Source organism: Musa acuminata, chromosome BXJ2-7 (assembly GCF_036884655.1).
Source record: "Musa acuminata AAA Group cultivar baxijiao chromosome BXJ2-7, Cavendish_Baxijiao_AAA, whole genome shotgun sequence".
Classification (NCBI taxonomy): domain Eukaryota; kingdom Viridiplantae; phylum Streptophyta; class Magnoliopsida; order Zingiberales; family Musaceae; genus Musa; species Musa acuminata.
Genome location: NC_088344.1, coordinates 10,107,672 through 10,127,852, shown reverse-complemented (window position 1 = coordinate 10,127,852; position 20,181 = coordinate 10,107,672). Strand labels below are relative to the sequence as shown.

Below are 20,181 nucleotides of genomic sequence, written 5' to 3'. Positions count from 1 at the left end.
TAAATATAAGGACAAATGTTTTTTTATTTTCTTCAAGGCCTCTTAGAGAGATCCATACCAGTTTTTGATTGTAGTATTTACTGCAAATAGTTATTATTGGCATATTCTAATGGCCATGCAGACCTTTTACTTGATTATCATTACAGCTAAAAGCTCTGATGCAAATCCTGTCTAACTTAGATAACATCAATTTGGAGTTTGTTGCACCTATTTCAATCTCGCCATCATTGGATCATCTTAAAGATTCAACAAGTGCCATCATAGCAAAAAAGTGTATTTGTAGCAATGAGTTGTTCATCTTTGATTTGTGCTATCAAAAGATTTCTTCCTCGCTCAAAAGACTGGATCCGAGTAAAGATTTAATCCAAGACTAAGGTCAGAACGAAGTCCTAGCCCTCCTTAAATTAGTTTAGGAGTCCTAGACATGCTTAAAACTATTTGTATATTAGTTATTGTTCTTAGAAGCAACTTTAGAAGGCCTCTAGGGAATCAAATCATTATCCAAAAGTCTTAATATAAATGTTGTTTATGTTTGGCTAGTTTTTTGTCAGAGTTTTTATTTGACAACATAATATCTTAAAGCTTTATTGTGATGTAAATCATATCTAACCCAGATAAGATCAATTTGGAGTTTCATTGTGTACATTTTGACATCGAACTGCCTTGTTCAGACCATCTTAAAGATCCAATAAGGAACACATAAGCAAAAGAAATGGATTTTCTATGATGACTAGTTTAAGAGTGAATCGAAGACCAAATTAATTTTTAAAAGAAGTTCTAGCCCTACTTGAATTGGGTTAGGAGTCCTATACATTCAAATTTGGAAAATATTTGTATCTTCATTATTGATTTTGGAGGCAAATTTAGCATAGTTTACGCTAGTTAGCTTCACAGTTAAAACCAAATTCTGAGAGTTCTAGAGTCTAGAGGGATTGAGTGGAAAATTTTCTTATCACCAAATAAGCTTTAGTCTAACTTTATATTACTTAAAAACAAAAGAGAGAAAGGGTGGGAAAGTTAAAATGGTGTTGTGACCCTCACGAGTCATTAAAGTACTCTTATTTTCTATCAATCATCTTTTTCTCATTTATTTTTCTCTATTATCTCTTGGAGGTGTCCAAGGTGTTTGATGGGTATGGACTCATTGTAGGTGAATTCTAACTGGACTACTTATGATTTTTTTTATGTATATTTCTTTCCATGTTCTAGGAGTGATGCAAGACGGGCATTTGCTCATTAATACATTTTGACATCGATCTTGGACAGGCATACAAGCAACGCTGTCAAGGATCCAGGATAGGCTGCGAATCTTCTTTGCTGTGTTTTTCTGGATGTCATTGTTCTTCTGGGGCAGCGCATGGGATGGGAGAAATGGTGCTAGAAAGAAGAAGGGACCATGGTTCAGAAAATGAATTTTCAATGATCCTTTTATCCGATTCGTGTGACTAGCAAAATGACTGAAAAGCTTCTTTTCTCATGCAGCATAAACAAATTCACTGATGTTTATATGTGCCTGTACCGGTGTGTGATTTGGTTTTGTAATCTAGACAATATCTGTATCAACAGGCTAAGTGGTCATCAATTTGCTTGTATTCTAGGAAAAGCTTTATTCTTAGTTGTAAATTTGTTTTCTTCACAATGCTATGATCAAGTTGTTTACTCTTTTCCACACTAGTGTACAAATTGTTTGGTTCACAATCCATGAGTGGAGAAGAGGCTGATTCATCGGCTTTTCTTCTTTTTATGGTTAATATATTTGTGTCTGTCCCTAATATGGTTTCAATTGTTGACAGGTGATTAGAATGTGTCGTTGAAAGCAGCTTGCTGATTGCAGATGGATGTCTCCAAGATGCTGACAGGTGATTAGACTGCGTGGCCATGGGTTTATGTGATGATTTCAGTCCGAAGGAACTGATTCCTTGGGTGGGTAGTACAGCTTGCTTCCCCCACGATCTCTCTTCCACCTTCTCCTTCTCCCTCTCCCCCCCCCCACTCACCCATCTTTTGGTTCTTTGCTTTCCTTCCGCCGGAGGTATTGTGGTGGCGTCTCCAATTCGGAGGGAGTCCAAGAATCTGACCGATGGCATTCCCCCGGACAAAGCAAGCACCCTCTTCCCACTGTTGTTACACATGGCATCTCCTCGGATGCGCCTGCTGTAGTTCTCATCGCCGTCTCCCTCCTCGTCTTCGTCCTCGTTCTGGTGTGCCCACCGAGTCCTTCCCTGCCCCTAGCGAAGAAAGGAAAGATGAGCAATTCTCGACTGCCACTCTTCTTCTGCTGCCTCTTCTTCTTCCTCCTTCCTCGTCATGGTACGCTTTTGGTCCTACTTGCCATTCTCTCGCAACTCCAGATCGATCGACTCTTCGGTTCGCCCCTTTTTGAAGTTGTTGAATTCTTCTGCCTTTGGTATCCACCCCTTTCTCTCTTCTTTGCCCTTTTGATGGAATCTCGGATTCCTGTTCTTGTCTTCTGCTCTTCTCCTTCCATCTGGTCTTCCGACATCCTTATCTTTCTGCGTGGAACACACATTGCTTCTAATTTGATTTTAAGCTGCCGTGAATTCATCTCAGAACTGTTGGTTTGCTGCCACCACCCTTGTCAGTTTAACTCAATTGTTTACGCCGCTTGCTTCGATCACATCCTTTGGCATCATCATTGCAATTCCGGATTCGATTGTTTTGATACTGGTTCATAGTTCTTTAAATTATCCTCTTTTGGTGCTCAAAATGCTGTTTTCGTACGAGTAACCATGTTTTGCTTTGTTTCTTCTATAAAGGCCTGCTGAAGAAGGTAGATGCATTCACCGGAACCTATGGGATAAACTACGGCAGGATCGCCGACAACCTTCCTCCACCTGAAAGTGTCGTCACGCTTCTAAAAGCAGCAAGGATCAAGAATGTGAGGATTTTTGATTCAGACCAAAGCGTTATCAAGGCGTTTAAAGGATCTGGGATTGAACTGACCGTAGCGATCCCTAACGAGTACCTGAGAGACATCAGTGTATATGAAGACCGTGCCATGAGCTGGGTCAAGGAAAAGGTGCAGCCATTTCTGCCCGGGACACGCATCCGAGGGATTGCGGTTGGGAACGAAGTGTTGGGCGCGGATCCGGAACTGTCACAGGTCCTTTTTGGTGCCATAAAGAACGTGTACAATGCTCTGGATAGGCTTCAATTGTCACACGAGATCGAGGTGTCGACGCCGCATTCGGAGGCGGTGTTTGCTAATTCCTTCCCGCCCTCCTCCTGCACTTTCAAGGAAGACGTCCTCGTTCTCATGAAGCCCATCTTGGATTTCTTCTCACAGATCGGTAGCCCCTTCTACATCAATGCGTATCCATTTTTGTCTTATAAAAATGAACCTGAGCACATCGACATCAACTACGCTCTTTTCCTGTCCAATGCTGGAATTCACGACGCCAAGACCGATCTGCACTATGACAACATGTTTGATGCTACAATAGACGCAGCTTATGCTGCCCTGGAAGCTGCCGGCTACGGTAAGATGGCGGTTCGGGTTTCAGAGACAGGTTGGGCTTCTGCCGGAGACGAAAACGAAGCCGGAGCTACCCTCCACAATGCAAGGACTTATAATTATAATCTTCGTAAGCGACTTTTCAAGAAGAAAGGGACACCGCTGAGGCCCAAGATTATGGTACAGGCTTACGTGTTTTCGTTGTTCAATGAGAATTTAAAGCCTGGACCGACCTCCGAGAGGCACTTCGGGCTATTCAAGGCGGACGGCAGCATCTCATACGATATCGGCCTCACAGGCCTCAAGCCTTCATCCGCATCTCCATCCCTCTTATCCCTGAATGCAATGGTTTTCTGGGATGTATTGCTATTATTATTATTATTCTACATTCCGCTTTTCGGAAACTAGAAATCCCGACTGTAATGAAATATTGCAATCACGATCCAAAACTGTACATGGAAATTAAGAAGAATATATGTAATTTCCCATTACCGAGAATCGTGCTCCTCCACTACTGTTTAGTTGTATACAAGTAGGAACGAGATTGCTAGAAATGTCGTAACATGAGCTTTCATCGTCGGCGACCTCACAGGCTTAATTAATTACATGATTCGATGGTTCAGCTGAAGCCTGTTCTTCAATTGTTCCGTTCATTAATTTCACGGCTACCACGGGACGTTATACATTACGTAATAGTTGTTCTTCATCTGAAGAAGGTGGACCATCGAAGTTGGTCCAAACCATGACGAAAAAGAATATAATGCCAAAAAATGTTCGGCTTTGGTTCGAAAGAGATGCCCAGTCGTACGTAGGAAGAGGCTTCTCGGACACCAAGTCTGTCTTCTTGCGGTGGTGTTTGACCAAATCTCTCTTCCGCGTGACACGTACGCCCCCGATGTGACTTGGGGTGATTGACTAAGCAGCGGCGGCCGGCGGACACCGACCCTTTTGGGTTGAAGGATTCATCCGATACGTGGAAAGTAAACCTGTTTATACGTGTCTGTCGCTTTTCTAGAAAGAAAATGAAGTGGGAAAAGAAGTTGAGCCTCCACGTTTCATGTCACGCGGGCGAGCAAGTCATAGCCCGCCGGGAAGCCTTTGTCAGAGGAAGGAAACCGTACGTTGGCAGCGTAGTTAGGTTTGGGACGGCAACGCCATTTTTTGGGCGTGTGGACTGCGTCGCAGGCGGCCTCCTTCGACTATAAATCGAGAGGGCCTCTGATGGATCTCCCACCATCCTCAGCCGGGAAGAGAGAGCATAACAGAGATACAGAAACATGGCTGGGGCACAAGCAGTTTCTGCGGTTGGGCTTGTTCTGATGGCAACTGGCCTTCTCCAATGCTTGGCGGTGGCTGCTGCCACCAGCCATACCGTTGGGGGCAGTTCTGGATGGAGGATACCTCCCAACGCCACCTTTTACCCCGACTGGGCCGCCTCGCAGACGTTTGCCGTCGGCGACAGTTTAGGTAACGCTTTGTTTTGCTGATCGGTAGAGGTTAATCGAATTCTTTATAGTCTTATTACGTGTTCTTTGTTCCCGTCCTAATCGATTGCCTTGACAAATTCAGTGTTCGACTTCACGACCGGCACCCACGACGTACTGGAAGTGGCGAAATCAGATTACGAATCCTGCTCCACAACCAATCCCATCGGATCCACCATAACAACCGGCCCCGCCACTGTTACCATCACCAGTGCAGGGGAGCATTACTATATCTGTGGCTTCACGGGACACTGTGATGCGGGCCAGAAGTTATCCATCACCGTCGCTTCATCGCCTTCCACCACCAGCCCTCCTCCCACTTCGGCCGGTAGCAATGGTCCCACCTCATCGGTGACACCCAGTCCCGATTCAGCAGCATCTTTGCTTCCGTCCGGTGTCAAGGCTACGGTGGCCTTATTGCTTCTCATCTCCGTCGCCTTCTTGCGTTAAATAACTTCTTTTCTTTTTTTGTTTTTGCTTTCTTATCATTATTAGTGTCGTTATGATTATCGTCGAGACGATTTATTGTGTGGTTTTGCAATAAAATTCCGATTTATTGTGTGGTTTTGCAATAAAATTCCGATTTATCTTCGTTCAGCTGACTGAATGCCTTTCATGTTTGTCTGCTTCCGTCGGTGGGAGATATTACGAGTATAATCTGAGCTTGTATAGGTTGATAACGAAAACAAATCACCATTCTATTGAGAGATCACCAGCAAAATGATTGACCTTCCTATTTTCTAGACCGATAAATTAATATAATTATTTTGGGTGAAAAAAAAATAATCTTTTACATAGAGACTGAATGTTAAGTTAATTTTTTATTATCTAAAAATTAATTTGGATCCAACTTAGTTTCTTTTCCGAGTTATCTCAAGTCGAACTTCTTTGATAGTCGTTCAGGTCTTATAAAACTATATTAAAACACTAATATCTCTTCGTTGCTTAAACTAATAGAACGATCGAAGAAATTAGATGGACTTCGAGTTTTTATAAGATATATTGTGATGTAATTATGGAGCACTTTTAGAATGGATACTCGATGTCATTACCTCACAATTTAACATATGACATAGATCAAATGACAAAGATAATCAACTAACAGGAGAATATGGAACTACAATGAGCTAATATGCCTACCATATGGAATTCATTGATTGTTGACATGTCACCCTCACGTGGCCCCAAATTTGACTATGTGATATTGAGGTGACAATTATATGGATCACGTGATTTACCATATGACTTTTATGTTGTGATCATATGACCTAAATATGTCTACCTCAAGAGATTAAGTCATTGACCATATGATATGGACGTATCGATTATGTTAAGTTAGGTTATCAGCTAAGTACGACTAATATATTGACGGTAGGATCTTAACATATCAGTACAATAACATATCAATCAATATGAACGTGTCAACCTTATCATTTTTCTTGGAACAAAGAATATTAACCCGTAGAAGATCGAGTCCATACAACCTAACACACTATACCACTTGTAGTGATAATTAATTCGTACAGAGAGACATAACTAAGTTTTGAATTAAATAAAAAAACAATCATCACAATCCAACAAAAACAGGATATCATTGAGATTGAGATAGTAAATTGAGATTTCTAAATGTTCTTATTTTATAGTATTCCTTTTGTAATCATCATCGTTCGTACAATATTAAGTATATTAATAAAAAAATATATACCTTATAAATATCGTGCTAATGTGACTCGTCTAATTAGTAGGTCGTCACATGTCGAATTTGGATTCACCACATATAATTGTAATATCATTTAGTATATAATAAATGTAATCTATTCTATACATCAAATATAAGCGATCATTTTGCGACCAGTTTTTATCGAACGCCATTAAATATAAGCGGCTCGAGTTCATGTGCGGCGTTTATGCATTCACACACCACCATCGAAGGGTTTCGGGGCGGGCTGATTGGATGGATGGACGGACCGATCGAAGCGACACCACAGTTGATCGGATGCGGGTCCTAACGTCATGGATAGCAGACTCCGATGACCATTTGATGACCCAACACGGTTACCGAGCCCCCATCTGGCCCTAATTCGTACCTGCGAACGTAGCGCCGCGCCGGCGCCGCTTCCATGGCGCCCAAGGCCAAGGTGAACCCCAAGCCCTCGCCTTCTCCGACACCTCCCGCCGCCCAGTACGTCCCCCTCGAGGACCTCTTCGCTGCGCTCCATCGCCATGCCCAAAACTCCGAGTACGAGCTGGCCGCCAGGGTCGCGGATCAAGGTCCCACTCGATCTCATCCGTCCTTCTCTCGATTAGTGCGAATTTTGGCGTCTTATGTGCTGTTTTCTCGCTCGCTGCAGTTCTCGCGATCGCGCCCGGGGATGAGGACGCCCTCCGGTGCAAGGTCGTGGCCTTGATCAAGTCCGATGCGATCGATAAGGCTCTCTCCACCATCCAGGCTTCTCGCCATCTGCCTATACATCTCAGATTTTACGAGGTTTGTTCTTGATTCATATGATACTCTCGCTTCATTTCCCCAACCTAATTAACAATATCATAATTTGAGAAACTACATGAGGGTGATAATTTGGCTTAGATGCGAGCAAGGCTAGGTGGAATCTGGATTTTAAAATCGTTCGAAGAAAGTAATAATTTTTTACTGTATCCGTCGACATATCAATTATTAAGTCTCTGTTGTAGAAAGTAATGGATGGCTCATAGATGCCTGCCTGTTGAGGTCCGCCTCTTTGGGCTTTCTACTGCAACTTTAGGGCGTTTTAGACCTCCAATTGTGCAATGAAAGCTTGTATTTCGACGGGCATCTTAATGTATTTAGTCATATCAAGAAATTCATTGTTCAAATGTTACTTTAATCAAATTATTCCTTCATCTCGACCAATGTAGTCACGTTGGATGTACTAGTGGTCCAAGACGAATGGGCATTTTGCCACACTGGATCCATACTTTGATGCTTCTGTGTCATTTTCCTATAACAAACCGATTTTGGCACACAATACTATGCTTATCGGCTAGGTCTTACCTGGAACACCGGTAAGGTAAGCATATCAGGCGGTAAAGTCAATACAGGATTGGACCAGTGACACCAGTCCATGTGCCAATCGGATGTTTGCTGAGATATATGGGTCTATATTGACTGGTAATCATTTCCCTTTCTTCTCCCTTTATCTTACAACAATTAAAGTTGTTGTAACCAAGTGATTACAAAGTTTGGTGCAGCATGGAGAAGCATTGTAGCCCAGACCTGTTTTCTGACATGATGTTGAGTTCATCACAAATCCAAGATGGCAAATTAATGCAACAACCAAATATTAATAGAGTTTCAAATTGATTGATAATGCAAAAGACAAGTTTTGAAAGTAGACCAATGTTGGGAAAAAAAATGAAAAACTAAGGGTGCCCAGTTTAAAGAAACATTGGATTTTCCACCAAAATCTCATATGCTACACATTTGTTATACATTAGCTAAAACAATTTAGCTCCTGCTAGTACTGTGTATAAGGACTTGATTGTTTCTTTCCAATACTCAAAACTGTATTGGGACTCTAAAGATAAGATCGAATTCTTGTCATCCTTTCAAGTGTGTAAGAGATAAAACTCAAAAGTACCAAAAAGATATGACTCATCCAACAAATGAACGTGTTCTAAAAAATTAATACATAAAATGTGGACAAAATAAATATAAAATTCCCAAAAATAGAAAAATATAATCTACGCTGAACTAAACAAAGCTACAACCAGAATATGACTTCTTGTTTTAGATATGGATCTATCAGATTTGACTGTTAAATACTGACAATATGGGCATGATCTCCCCGACTTGAAAAAAGATACAAATGGAAGAGTTCAGTTCTCCATTTCTTCAGATGCATCTAGATGCCATTGCCTTTGTCTGATATAGAAAATTCCATGCAATTTGTTAGATTCCCGTGTATAACTTGAGATGCCAAAATGCCATCATTATGATTTCCAACAGAAGGTAGATGCAAGAGATTTGTTCTTCAGGCACAATACCATAGCCAATGTAGATCAAAAGTAGGATGGAGAAATAGGTGAACGGTTGCCACCTCCTTTATTCTCTCTCCTCCTAAAATTCTGTTTTATTATCTATTTCTCATACATAAGTAGTTAAGCCCTTTTAGGAACGATCCTGCCTTTTGGAAATGTTGACTTACACTTAAATATTGTATCGTTTTTATGTAATCATACAACAACTTGATTACAATCTTTTTGATAATTTTTAGCTATAGTTAAAAAAATCTAGTCGGACTGGTATGTACTGATCCGTAATTATTGGTCTGACTAAGACTAAGCACTTGGGTGATAGCTGTTTTTCCTATCAACAGCAGGGCTCTTTGCTCCTTAGCTTCCTCTCTTCTCTTCCTTCTTCTCGTTTCCTTCTCTTTCTGCTTCATCTCCTCCTCCTCCTCCTCCTCCTCCTCCTCCTCGTCTTTCTCCATCCCTCTTTTCTCCCTCTCTCTCCTTTGACGATATTGAGATATTGAATCATGGTTTGAACCTTCTGGTACTAAATGCAACAAGTTGGAAGTTTAAGGATCAGCTTGATATCTGTCTGTAACTCAGGGGCTATTAAATAATTTACCGATAGGAAAATTATATATATAATTCTGCTTGGTATATTCGTAATGATACAGAAAAGTTCACTTATTATAGCCTAGCACAAAATTGAACTTCACAGTACTCGCTGAATGATCTGACAGCTTACTTCAACATTTTTAAGACACTGTTTTCCCAAGTCTTACTCTGTTTCCTTTTAATCAGGCATATTGCTTATACAGACAAAACAAACTACATGAAGCACTGAAGGTATTGGATGGTCAAGAAAGAAATTCTATGATCCTCCAGTTGGAATCTCAAATTCTTTATCGTCTAGGAAAAATGGATGCTTGCATGGAAAGCTATGAGAAAATTCAAAGATTCAAGATTGACTCCTTGGATCTAAAGACAAACATCATTGCTGCTCTAATTGCAGCTGGAAGGTCTGCTGAAGTTCAGGAAACTATGGATGCACTTAAAGTCAAAGCTACTAGTAACTTTGAACTTGCATACAACTATGCTTGCTCCTTGATTGAAAAGAAAAAATATGCAGAGGCTGAGCAACAATTACTTTCAGCTCGAAGGTGTGTGATTCTGGAAAGTAATATCCATTTAAGGGGATTTTTAAAGTGTCAAATGGATCTCTTAATTGTAACAATTTAATGCATGTCTTATACATATTCTTCTTGTTGCTCGACTATAATTACTCTATTTTAACTAATCGCTGTATCGTTTTGAAGATTAAAATGTTTATGGTTCAAGCAATTCTGTTGGAACAGCTGATATTTAGAGATAAGTTTTTTCTGTGGGAAAATTTTCTTAAGTGGGATAAGATGAGTATGTTAATTAATGGCCCCACGTAATTGGTATTTGTCATGTAGAACTAGCTTTAGGTGGAATTTTCATTAGCATCTGGCATGGAGTTGCATGTATCGTGAACTTCATGACATCAGCCAACTTCTATTTGCGGAAAGCAACTCTCTGGTTCTAGGATTCCTTTTCTTATGATGTTTTGCAGATTTGAACAACTTCATTTTCTGTAGCTTTGATTGATTTATAGAATTTCAAATCTTTTGGGAACTCATGCCTTGAATTTTGAATGCTAATTTTATATGCATGTGCATGTTTTGGGAACTAATGACTATGGTATCATACTTTGTCTTCTCTTCCTAAATATATGCTTTCTGTTCGCTTACTTATCTGTAGAGTTACGGTTTGTTGTCTCTTATTTCTTCACCTCTCTTTGCCATTTATGTCACTGTCTTAGTGACATTGAAATTTAAAATGTTGGTCTTAGTTGGAAAAATACCATATTGATTTCAATATGGTATTCTTGTTTCTCACCAGTATTGGTTGAGACTGATTTGATGTTGAATGATTAATGAGCCATATAGGTAAAAATTGGTGCCTTAAATTACATCTTTAAGTTTAATTGGTTCTAGAGTAATGGACCTTATAGGTTGCAGGTTTACGCCATGCAAAAAGGGAATAAACCTACTAAGTTTCTTACGAGATGGAAAGAGATGATTAGATCATAAACATGATGAATTTGTAAAAGGGCATAAGAAATGAATTGTGAGTAATGTCAAATTGCTTAATGTGTAAATGGATCTCAGGTCCTTCATAAATGATCAAAATGTGTTCCTGAAGATAGTCTTACTCACTAGCTCAGTCTTACAGCTAAACTTGATGTAATTATTAAATAAATATTCAAGGATTGTCTAGCTTTTTTCTTAGTTTTATGTATTAACCTTAAATATTCTAGAGTAGCTTAAACTAAAAGTCTAAAAGTAGGCAAGGAACATTTCTCTGCATCCAATAAATGATAATGACAATACTGATATATGATCTGTATTAAATGTTTACAAAGATGCTGCTCATGGCTTATCTTATAGTGACTTGGGTCTTGATCTACTGCGCCAATCTTGTAGTTTGCAAGATTTCCTTCTTTTTGTTGTTATGTTTCATACATAATCCATGCCACCAACATTTTTAAAAGTTGTGGCTTGCTAGTCACTTGAACCAAATTGTAGCAGCTAAGATGGTTAATATTTTCATCATATTTGTACCCTTGTACTAGTTTATATAATTAAAATAGTTATTTTCTCATAATTGATATGCATTGTCTTTTCAGTTTCATGAAATTAGTTTGTCACTTTCTGTATATATTTTTGGCCTGACGCCATCCAAAGGAGTCTCAATGCATTGATTAGTGTCTCAGTTATATCCTAATTAACACATGCATCTTCTTGTATAAATTATCGATGTAGTAGCATGGTTTTTTGCATTTTATGTGGAGTTTATACAGAAATAAATGTTCGATGATGTTTTGTTGTATATTCTGTAATTGGACTTGGATATTCTTTTGAACCTGTTAAAGTGCATCTTTATGGAGGTTAACATTAATTCTTGTTCCAGAATTGGTCAGGAAATGCTAATGGAGGAGGACTATGCTGATGATGAGATAGAAACTGAACTAGCTCCAATTGCTGTCCAGCTTGCATATGTGCATCAGGTGAATAGCAATTATGGATTTTGTAAACCTCCATAGTGTAATTTGGCTTTTAAGGTTGCTTTTTCCTTCTCTTCCAGTTACAGGGACAAACTGAAGAAGCAATAGAAGCTTATATGTCCATAATAAACCGTAATCTGTCTGATGCTTCATCACTTGCAGTGGCGACAAATAACCTGATTTCACTAAGGGGTACGAAGGATGTTTCGGATAGTCTAAGGAGGCTTGATCGACTAATAGAAAAAGGCACTGATGCAAGGCAATTCCAACTTGCCAACAGTTTAGATTTCAAGTTATCCACGAGGCAAAAAGAATCTTTGTATGCCAACCGTTTGCTTTTACTTCTTCAAGCAAATAGGCTCGACCAGGTTTATTATGAGCTTCTCTTTTCTTTCTTTAAAGTGAACTATGATGATGCTTCTTTCATGCATTTCAATTGTCAATTGGAAGCATGATGATTTGAAATTTATTTGTATTTTATGGTAGGATATGGGCATTTGATTCACGTGGAGAGGGCAAGACACAAATCAAAGGCCCCTAAAATTTATGTTAAACTTTAATTTTGGAATCATTAGCGTAAATTTAGTTTCATAATCCTGGTCCAGGAATTGGTATACTCCTTGAAAGTTGAATTTCATTGTGACAGCTTGTTGTATAATTATTCCCATTATGCTTCATGGTTGATGTTTGTGAAGAAATATTCGTCCTCTGTAACCAAAGAGCTTGTATTTGCATGAAACGAGAAATGTGGAAGGAATTATTAATAAACTTAGTTGTGATTCCTTGCAGGCTCAAGAAGTCATCTCTGCACTGCCAGAGATGTTCCCAGATAGTGTAACACCTGTCCTGCTTCAAGCTGCTTTACTTATTAGAGAGAAGAAGGCAGCAAAAGCTGAGGAAGTACTTATACACTATGCAGATAAGTTTCCTGACAAATCCAGGCCAGTCCTCCTTGCTCGTGCTCAAATTGCTGCTGCCGCCGGTCATTTTCAGATATCTGTTGAGTCCTTGTTGAAGATTCCTGAGATCCAAAACATGCCTGCAACTGTGGCGACACTAGTTTCATTGCAAGAGCGCATTGGTGACTTCAGTAGTGCTGCTGCAGTGCTTGACTCTGCAATTGACTGGTGGAAAAATGCCATGACCGAAGAAAATAAACTTGATTTGATCATGCAGAAAGCTGCAGCTTTTAAGCTCAATCATGGACGTGAGGAGGAGGCTTCACAGTTATATGAAAAACTTGTCAAGAGCCATGGCAATATTGAAGCTCTGGTGGGTCTTGTAACGACAGCTGCTCACACTGACCTTGAGAAAGCTGAGTTATATGAGAAGCAGTTGAAGCAACTTTCTGGTTTGAAACAACTGAATGTGGAGAGTCTAGAGAAGACACCTGGTGCAAGGCATGTTGAAGGTGCACATGCAGTGAAGGTAGAAGTTCCCGAGGATGTAAAGAAAGCAAAGACAAAGAAAAGGAAGCGGAAGCCCAGATACCCGAAAGGATTTGATCCAGCAAATCCAGGGCCTCCACCAGATCCTGAGAGATGGCTGCCGAAGAGAGAGAGGTCAAGTTATAGGCCCAAGAGGAAGGATAAGAGAAGTCAGATTCGGGGTTCTCAGGGAGCTGTGGTTAGGGAGAAGCATGACTCCATTGCCCCAGCAACCAGCACTTCAGTCAATGGCCCAAGTTCAAAATCAGGCCAAAATACTTCTAGCTCATCCAAAAGTGGGTCCCAAAAGGTAACAAGCTCTGAGCAGTCGAAGGCTTCCAGCAAGTCAAAGAAGAAATCCCGGTCTTAATTTCACCGAATGCTTTTGTCAGTCGCCAACATTCTAAAAATTTTCCATCTTTTGTTGTTACTTTGGGATTTCTGCCACTGCTGAGGTTTGCTTGATTTCTGTGGAATATACTCTTTGTTTTTTCTGCTAGACGTTTAATCATAATTTAGCAGGAGTAGATGCCAAAGTGCTATGATCGACATGCTATTTTAATTATTTTTTTTCGATATCACTGAAACTGCTTTAGGTGCATTTCAGTCTTTGCAACTTGGTTGCATGACTTCTTGCTGGTCTTTTGCTTTGAGAACATTGAATTTGAAACTTCCTGAAGTTACCAAGATGTTTCTGTCGATTTAGGGCGGTGTCTCAATGTGCTAATACAGCCTCGTAAACAGCAACTGAAGAACCTGCTTTGGTGCATTTTATGATATTTCATGAAAGTTTTGGCAAAAACAGCTTCGATGATGCAGGTGGTATTGATTAATGTGGCATTATCCAACCTCCAATTCTTATGGCCGAGAACAGTTATTGTTGATCACAACTATGCATGTTAGGATTGCATGCTCCTTGGTCCTTCTTCACCTGGTTTGTCAAGGTAGGGGTATCGATCAGATGCTGGAAACAATGTAAATAATTTGCATGTCAAATTTAACAGAAAAATGCTTTTGTTAGAAAAGTTCATTAGAGCTACATGTATATTAATGACTTGCACTTGTTTAGTTTAAACAAAAAATAATTAGTTTGATCTGGGTTAATTTAAATAAAAATTCATAAAATAAAAATTTCTCTTAATTTGTAAAAGGAGAAACGCTCTATGCAAAATCTGAAATAGGAGCTCATTTCATAAATACCAGAAAATGTAAGACTTCTAAGTTTGAGAGCATCTTTTTATTTTTTATTTAAGAGATTATTATTTGTATCCCCTTATTATTACTATTTATAATATAATCTTAATTTTTTTTATATAATTTTAAATTATCTTTTTATAAATAAACATAAATATCTTCATCTTTTTTTTTCTTTGAAACGTAAAGATACTATACGACTTATGTAAAATTAACTAAGTTCATGACAAAATGACGAGTAAGATTGCATGGCATCAAAATGATAGTGTGAGGATTAAATAGGGGAAGGAAAATAAAATAAAATAGATAATATTATGATTGTAAATAGTAAAATAAAATTTTATTATATTTTTAAAAAATTATCAATAGAAAAGGAGTTATCAATAGTAATAGTAAAATAAGGTGATAAATAGTAAGCTTATTTTAATTAAATTATAATTAGACGGACGGTGGAAATCTGAAACTGGCGGAAATACGTTAAATATGAGGCAGGGGCCTCTATATCCGCGTTTGCCATAATTGGACGGCTGAGATGTGATTGCACCTTTTCATTTGACAAGTCTCGTTGTAGAGGATCCTCTCTCAACCGGGTCTTCAACCCGAAGGGAAACGGGGAGGTTTCGCAAATCCCCCTCCAATTTCTGCGATAGCGGCGTCCGGGACGAGGCGCCGACGGCCGCAGACCTCGGCTGCCGCACAGACCAAACGGAGCTCCGGCGAGTATAGGGAGGAGTCTTTATACATCCCTAATCTCCAGATATTGCCAAAGCTCGAAGCGTACGACGACGACTAATTTCTGAGAACAGGTACATTGTCTCCCGCTTCCTTTCTCCTCTTCTTCTTCTCTGCTATTTTCCTCCTCTCCTCCGTGTAGTCATTCGCCGGTGATGGTGGTGGAGGTGGTTGGACTGCGGAGTGGATGAGCTGCTGCTCCCATCTCCAGCGTCCGTCATACACGCGGACTAATAAAAAATCAAGGATGATAAAATTGTTGTCGCTTTTTTGCTATTGAATTTGTAGCAATGAAAGAGTTGGCCACTATTGTTTGTGCTGAGAGTAATAAGCAACAAATCAAGATAGAATAGGAGGAAGTCAAATTTTATGAACTTGATGACGCAATATTGGAGATGGAAATACTGACTGCTTGTCGTGCTGGGATTCAAGATGAGCCGCTAATGTACAAATTTGATGATCTTCATTATAACATGATATAGTTTGTCAATTTCATGGGAGCTGAAGATTTTATGTTTGTTTCTAAACCATTTTAACACAGTGTCAAGTTTGTTTACCATGGGAAATAAATTTCATACAGTGGAATCTACAAAGAATTATTTCGAAAAAAAAATGAAATTTTATGTGATTCGAAATAAACGTTGTTGAAGATTACAAGTTTAGCCTTTGAACTCAATAGCGAGTGCTCTTTAAGTGGACGGGTGTGGTTTGGTGCGTTCTGTTGCAAAGTTCGTGAAGATTTATCTTTTGATTTTTTGAATTTTGAATATTTATTTATATCTGTCTTTAAGTGTTTTGAAGATTTTATTAGCTAAGATTGAGTTCTGATAGGTAAGTTTCCTAGTTAGAATATTCTATGGAACCTTTTTCTTGCATAATAAGCTTTATATTTCTTTCATATTAAGCTTTATAGGCCTTTAAAAAGACATTTCTTCTAAATATAAACAACACGTCTTTAATTAAAAAATCTGTTTTTATTTCTTTCAATGGATTTAAAATGTTCTCTCAAGGATTTGATATGTGCTGTCCTATTTTGCCATTTTGTTTTGTGTAAAAGGGTCGATAATCTATGTTATGCATAGAGTCGGTAAATCATCTATAGGAATGCTGGGATTTGGTATATTTTTACCGCAGAGACAATGATGCTTTATTGGTTTCTAAGGTATAGAAATCAAAGTGTGGAAGTCATAAACAGAATCTTTTTTGATGGGTGTATCAAGGTAAGATTTCTTGTTACTCTGCATTCTGACGAGGGCCTGGGGGCTGAATTATTTAAATAGTAAGTTTAGAAAATGGAGGTTTACTTAAGTAGTTCTTTGTTGGTTTCATTGAAAAACATGGAAAAGTTGTTCAGATTTCAAGTTTGTCAATCCGTCTATATTATGCTTGATAAAGAGCTATTAGATATAAAATTGTGTTTTACATATGGCTTGACAAACTCAAGGGAACCATATTTATCTGGTGTACTATGTAAAATTAAGTTATTGAATTTCCATGTCACTTCTGCTTAATTTTTGTAACAAGTGTTGAGCTGCATTTAGATGTCTTGAAACTTGTCTAACAATTGTTAGCAGGTGGTTGTCAAAATCATGGCTACATGTTCAATAAGACCTGGCATACCAGTCATTTTGAAGGAATTAGAAGAAGGTTCACATTTTTTTCATCAAGGTGCTTCTCTTCGAGTTACAGGAAAGTAAGTCCTGATGATATGCTATATTCAGTGAACTTATGAATGTGCATAGCCCCAACAGCTATTATATTTTTAATCTATCTGAGTGCAAGTTTTGAGTATCAGAAATTTAGACATCATATGAAACATGTATTGCTTAATTACACTATTTTTTTATATACAACTTCGTTTAACTTAATTTTTCAGTTTTTAATGGGTTTAGGGCTTCTTGCTTTTATTGACAAAGACATTTCCAAAGTCTAGGTCCTAATGTTTGACTGAGCTGCTTAATTGATAAAAAAATCTATCTTGACATTTCAGTTTCTTAGCTATATGTTTCTTAGAATATGCTCGATATTTCTGCTCATGAATAACTCGATGTTGTTATTAGGAAAATATGTTTTGCAGGTACGATTTTGATTTTGATGCATTGTTATGATCTTTTTCCTCCTTTGGACAGCCTTCTTTATTCTAAGACGGAGGTATCCTCTAAAAGAGATTTGAGAGAGAAATGGTAGGAAGTTGTTTAAGAGCTAATGTTTTGCCTCAACGGAGGATCGAAAGATGCTAGAGGCCGATGATACTAGTATTCTTCTTCAGTGTAGTTTGTTGAGATATTATTGACCACTACAACTTCATAAACTTATTCGACTCATTCTTTTGCTTGTGATGAATAGTAAGGGTTGTCGGAGATCTTGTAATTAAAAAAAAAAATTGCTGGTACAATGGGAGAGGCTTCTTTGATCTTCAAATCTTAACAATCTTCCAGGCTTGCAAGCATAATCATCAGAGCAATATTGTTGCCCAGTTGATCATCAATATTGGCTAGTCATTCTAGATAACTTCTCCATCAATGATTTTATAACCTAACGAAGTGTTCTTAGTCCTGCAGTTTGATTGTTGTTGAGGGGGCAACGGTGTAGAACTTAACAGTTATATTGATGAATACTTGGATGTCTAGTAAGCATGGCTGTAATACTAAACATCTGAATCTTTATAATTGGATGAGGGGATAAATGGTGATGCAATGTAGCAATCCATGATGATGGTCATGGAAGATGTTTGATTCAATATGTTATTAGAGAAAAAAACAAAATTTATAGGGAGGTTGATTGAATCTGAATATTGTACCTCTTGCAGAACTTTTCAGTCTGATATTTGTTACTGACAAGAGTGAATAGATGGGTGAAACTGTGTCAGATTTGGCTGAAATAAAATGAGCAAGCATCTAACTTGATATTCTTTTGATGTACCAAAATTCAGCTCAATAAAATTTCATTTCTTCAATGATGTAAGGTAGAAAATAAGTTAAAACCAGAAATCCAAATCTAAAATTTGAATAGGGATGGAATTGATTACATATTTTTCCTTAAGCGAAAAAGGTGTCCTTCAAGAGAGAATCAAGAGAGAGAGTAAAAGAAAGAGAGAAAACAGATATAAAGAAGAGGGATAAATAGAAAAAGAAAAAGGATGAAGAACCGACCATGACTATGATTGTTAACTTCAATTCTTCTTACAAGACCACTCTTTATTAATAATAATCGTTTTCTAAACAAAGTAGGGCCTAGTAGGAGCTTACCATACACAAGTTGAGGGAAGGAAAGCTAACCGTACCTCATTACAAAAACTCTCTGTCAGTTCTTGAAATATAATTTTGATTAGAGAAATAATTATCCCAATTTATGCTATGCTCATATTGTAAGTCCTGGACACTACTTCAGCTCTAACTAGGACTAGAAAAGCCTTCCAAAATTAGCTTTGAAAATAAGTACGAAAATACAAAGATTTTCTCTGAGTCCAAATAGAATTGAAACTCCCCTTAGGCCAAATGATTTAGCTGAGACTTAGTAGATCTCCACTTGAATCTTTTACATGGTGACAGTACATCTTGGCCTGAAGAAGGAACATCTTCTGATTGTCCTAATCAAAGTTGTTAATGGAGTAATGATTCTGAATCCACTTCTTTAGTGATCCTTCTATGCTAAAGTAGCCTCTTTTGAATCTTAAAATGGTTTGACTGTGGTTGTCTGAGGTCAAAATGTACTACTGACTATCTATATATATATATATATATATATATATATATATATATCGATTCCCTTTTTTTTTCTCTCTTTGAAGAAAAAGATATATACATACAGATGTTGTTACCATTTTACTTTGTTATTTGAACTTCTTAGTCAACTGTAAAAAGTAGGATGTTAAAGGTCTGGTTACTCAAATCTTTTGTCCTAATGCTGTTGGATCTAAACTTCAGCTGTCTTTATATAATCGAGTTGATTTCTTTTTTTCTATTTTGAGGAAAAACACAACTTTATATACGCCAACTTTTTGAGGCAAAAACTTCCTGGTTAATCTTCCTTGTTCTTCATTAGTTGACTTCTCCCTGCTGAGGCTTCAATTCATAATTTTGTCTAGTTATATTACTTTCTCATGATCTTTGTGAAGCCCCTTAGGATGTCTGTGCTAATCAAGCTATAATTTTCTGCTCCGTAGGCTACAAGAATACAGCGTGGACACTGCCATAGCGGTAATCACCGAGGATGATGTTAGCTTCAATATCGATACACAACACTTGAGGGACCTCACCTTCCGGATCGGCTCATATTATCAGTTCATTGGGGAACTCCTCATTTTACCAGAGGACAGAGTACGAAAGATGCCATTGATTCCTTTTGGAATTATCGAAGCTCTTTCTCTATTTCATAATCAGTGGCACCTTGAGCTCGGCTCTTTGACTCAGTTTTGTATATTATTTCCAGGCAATTTTGCAAGCGCGTGTAGGAAGGAACGTCAACGGCCTCGATGTTAACCTCTACCATCGATCTCTTCAGCTTCGTCGACAATTCGAAGTCGAGCTTATGAATTCCAGAGTGACATGACTTCTAATGAGGGAACACAATCAGAAGTTGTGTCGCAGGGCCGAAAGCCAGTAATCAAAGATTTATGTAGAAGTCGAGTCACTCTTCTGTGAGATACTGTTGGTGGTTGATTTGTGTTGTCTTCTAAGACCATTTTCTAGGATTTTTCTTGCTGAAATCAAGTAAAATGTTCCCTGTAAATGCCATTTTGCATGCCTTAAAGACTATGCTGCGTCCTCATAGCGCCAGCAGGCTCTTGTG

General features: G+C 38.4%; 3 protein-coding genes across 3 annotated transcripts; all 3 read left to right on the top strand.

Annotated features, from left to right (window-relative positions):
- The first annotated feature begins 1,956 nt into the window (after positions 1-1,956).
- Positions 1,957-3,973, top strand: LOC135617143 (glucan endo-1,3-beta-glucosidase 14-like). Its single transcript, XM_065117085.1, has 2 exons — positions 1,957-2,310; positions 2,778-3,973. The coding sequence occupies exons 1-2, from the start codon at positions 2,247-2,249 to the stop codon at positions 3,881-3,883; spliced, it is 1,170 nt and encodes a 389-aa protein (XP_064973157.1). The 5' UTR covers positions 1,957-2,246; the 3' UTR covers positions 3,884-3,973.
- Positions 3,974-4,699: 726 nt separating this feature from the next.
- LOC135616116 (umecyanin-like) lies at positions 4,700-5,556 on the top strand. The gene is made up of 2 exons (XM_065115292.1): positions 4,700-4,942; positions 5,045-5,556. The coding sequence occupies exons 1-2, from the start codon at positions 4,753-4,755 to the stop codon at positions 5,407-5,409; spliced, it is 555 nt and encodes a 184-aa protein (XP_064971364.1). The 5' UTR covers positions 4,700-4,752; the 3' UTR covers positions 5,410-5,556.
- Positions 5,557-6,971: 1,415 nt separating this feature from the next.
- On the top strand, positions 6,972-13,958 carry LOC135617142 (uncharacterized). The gene is made up of 6 exons (XM_065117084.1): positions 6,972-7,230; positions 7,311-7,447; positions 9,751-10,109; positions 11,944-12,040; positions 12,118-12,405; positions 12,827-13,958. Exons 1-6 carry the CDS (start codon positions 7,080-7,082, stop codon positions 13,832-13,834), a joined length of 2,040 nt encoding a protein of 679 aa, XP_064973156.1. The 5' UTR covers positions 6,972-7,079; the 3' UTR covers positions 13,835-13,958.
- The last annotated feature ends 6,223 nt before the right edge of the window (positions 13,959-20,181 follow it).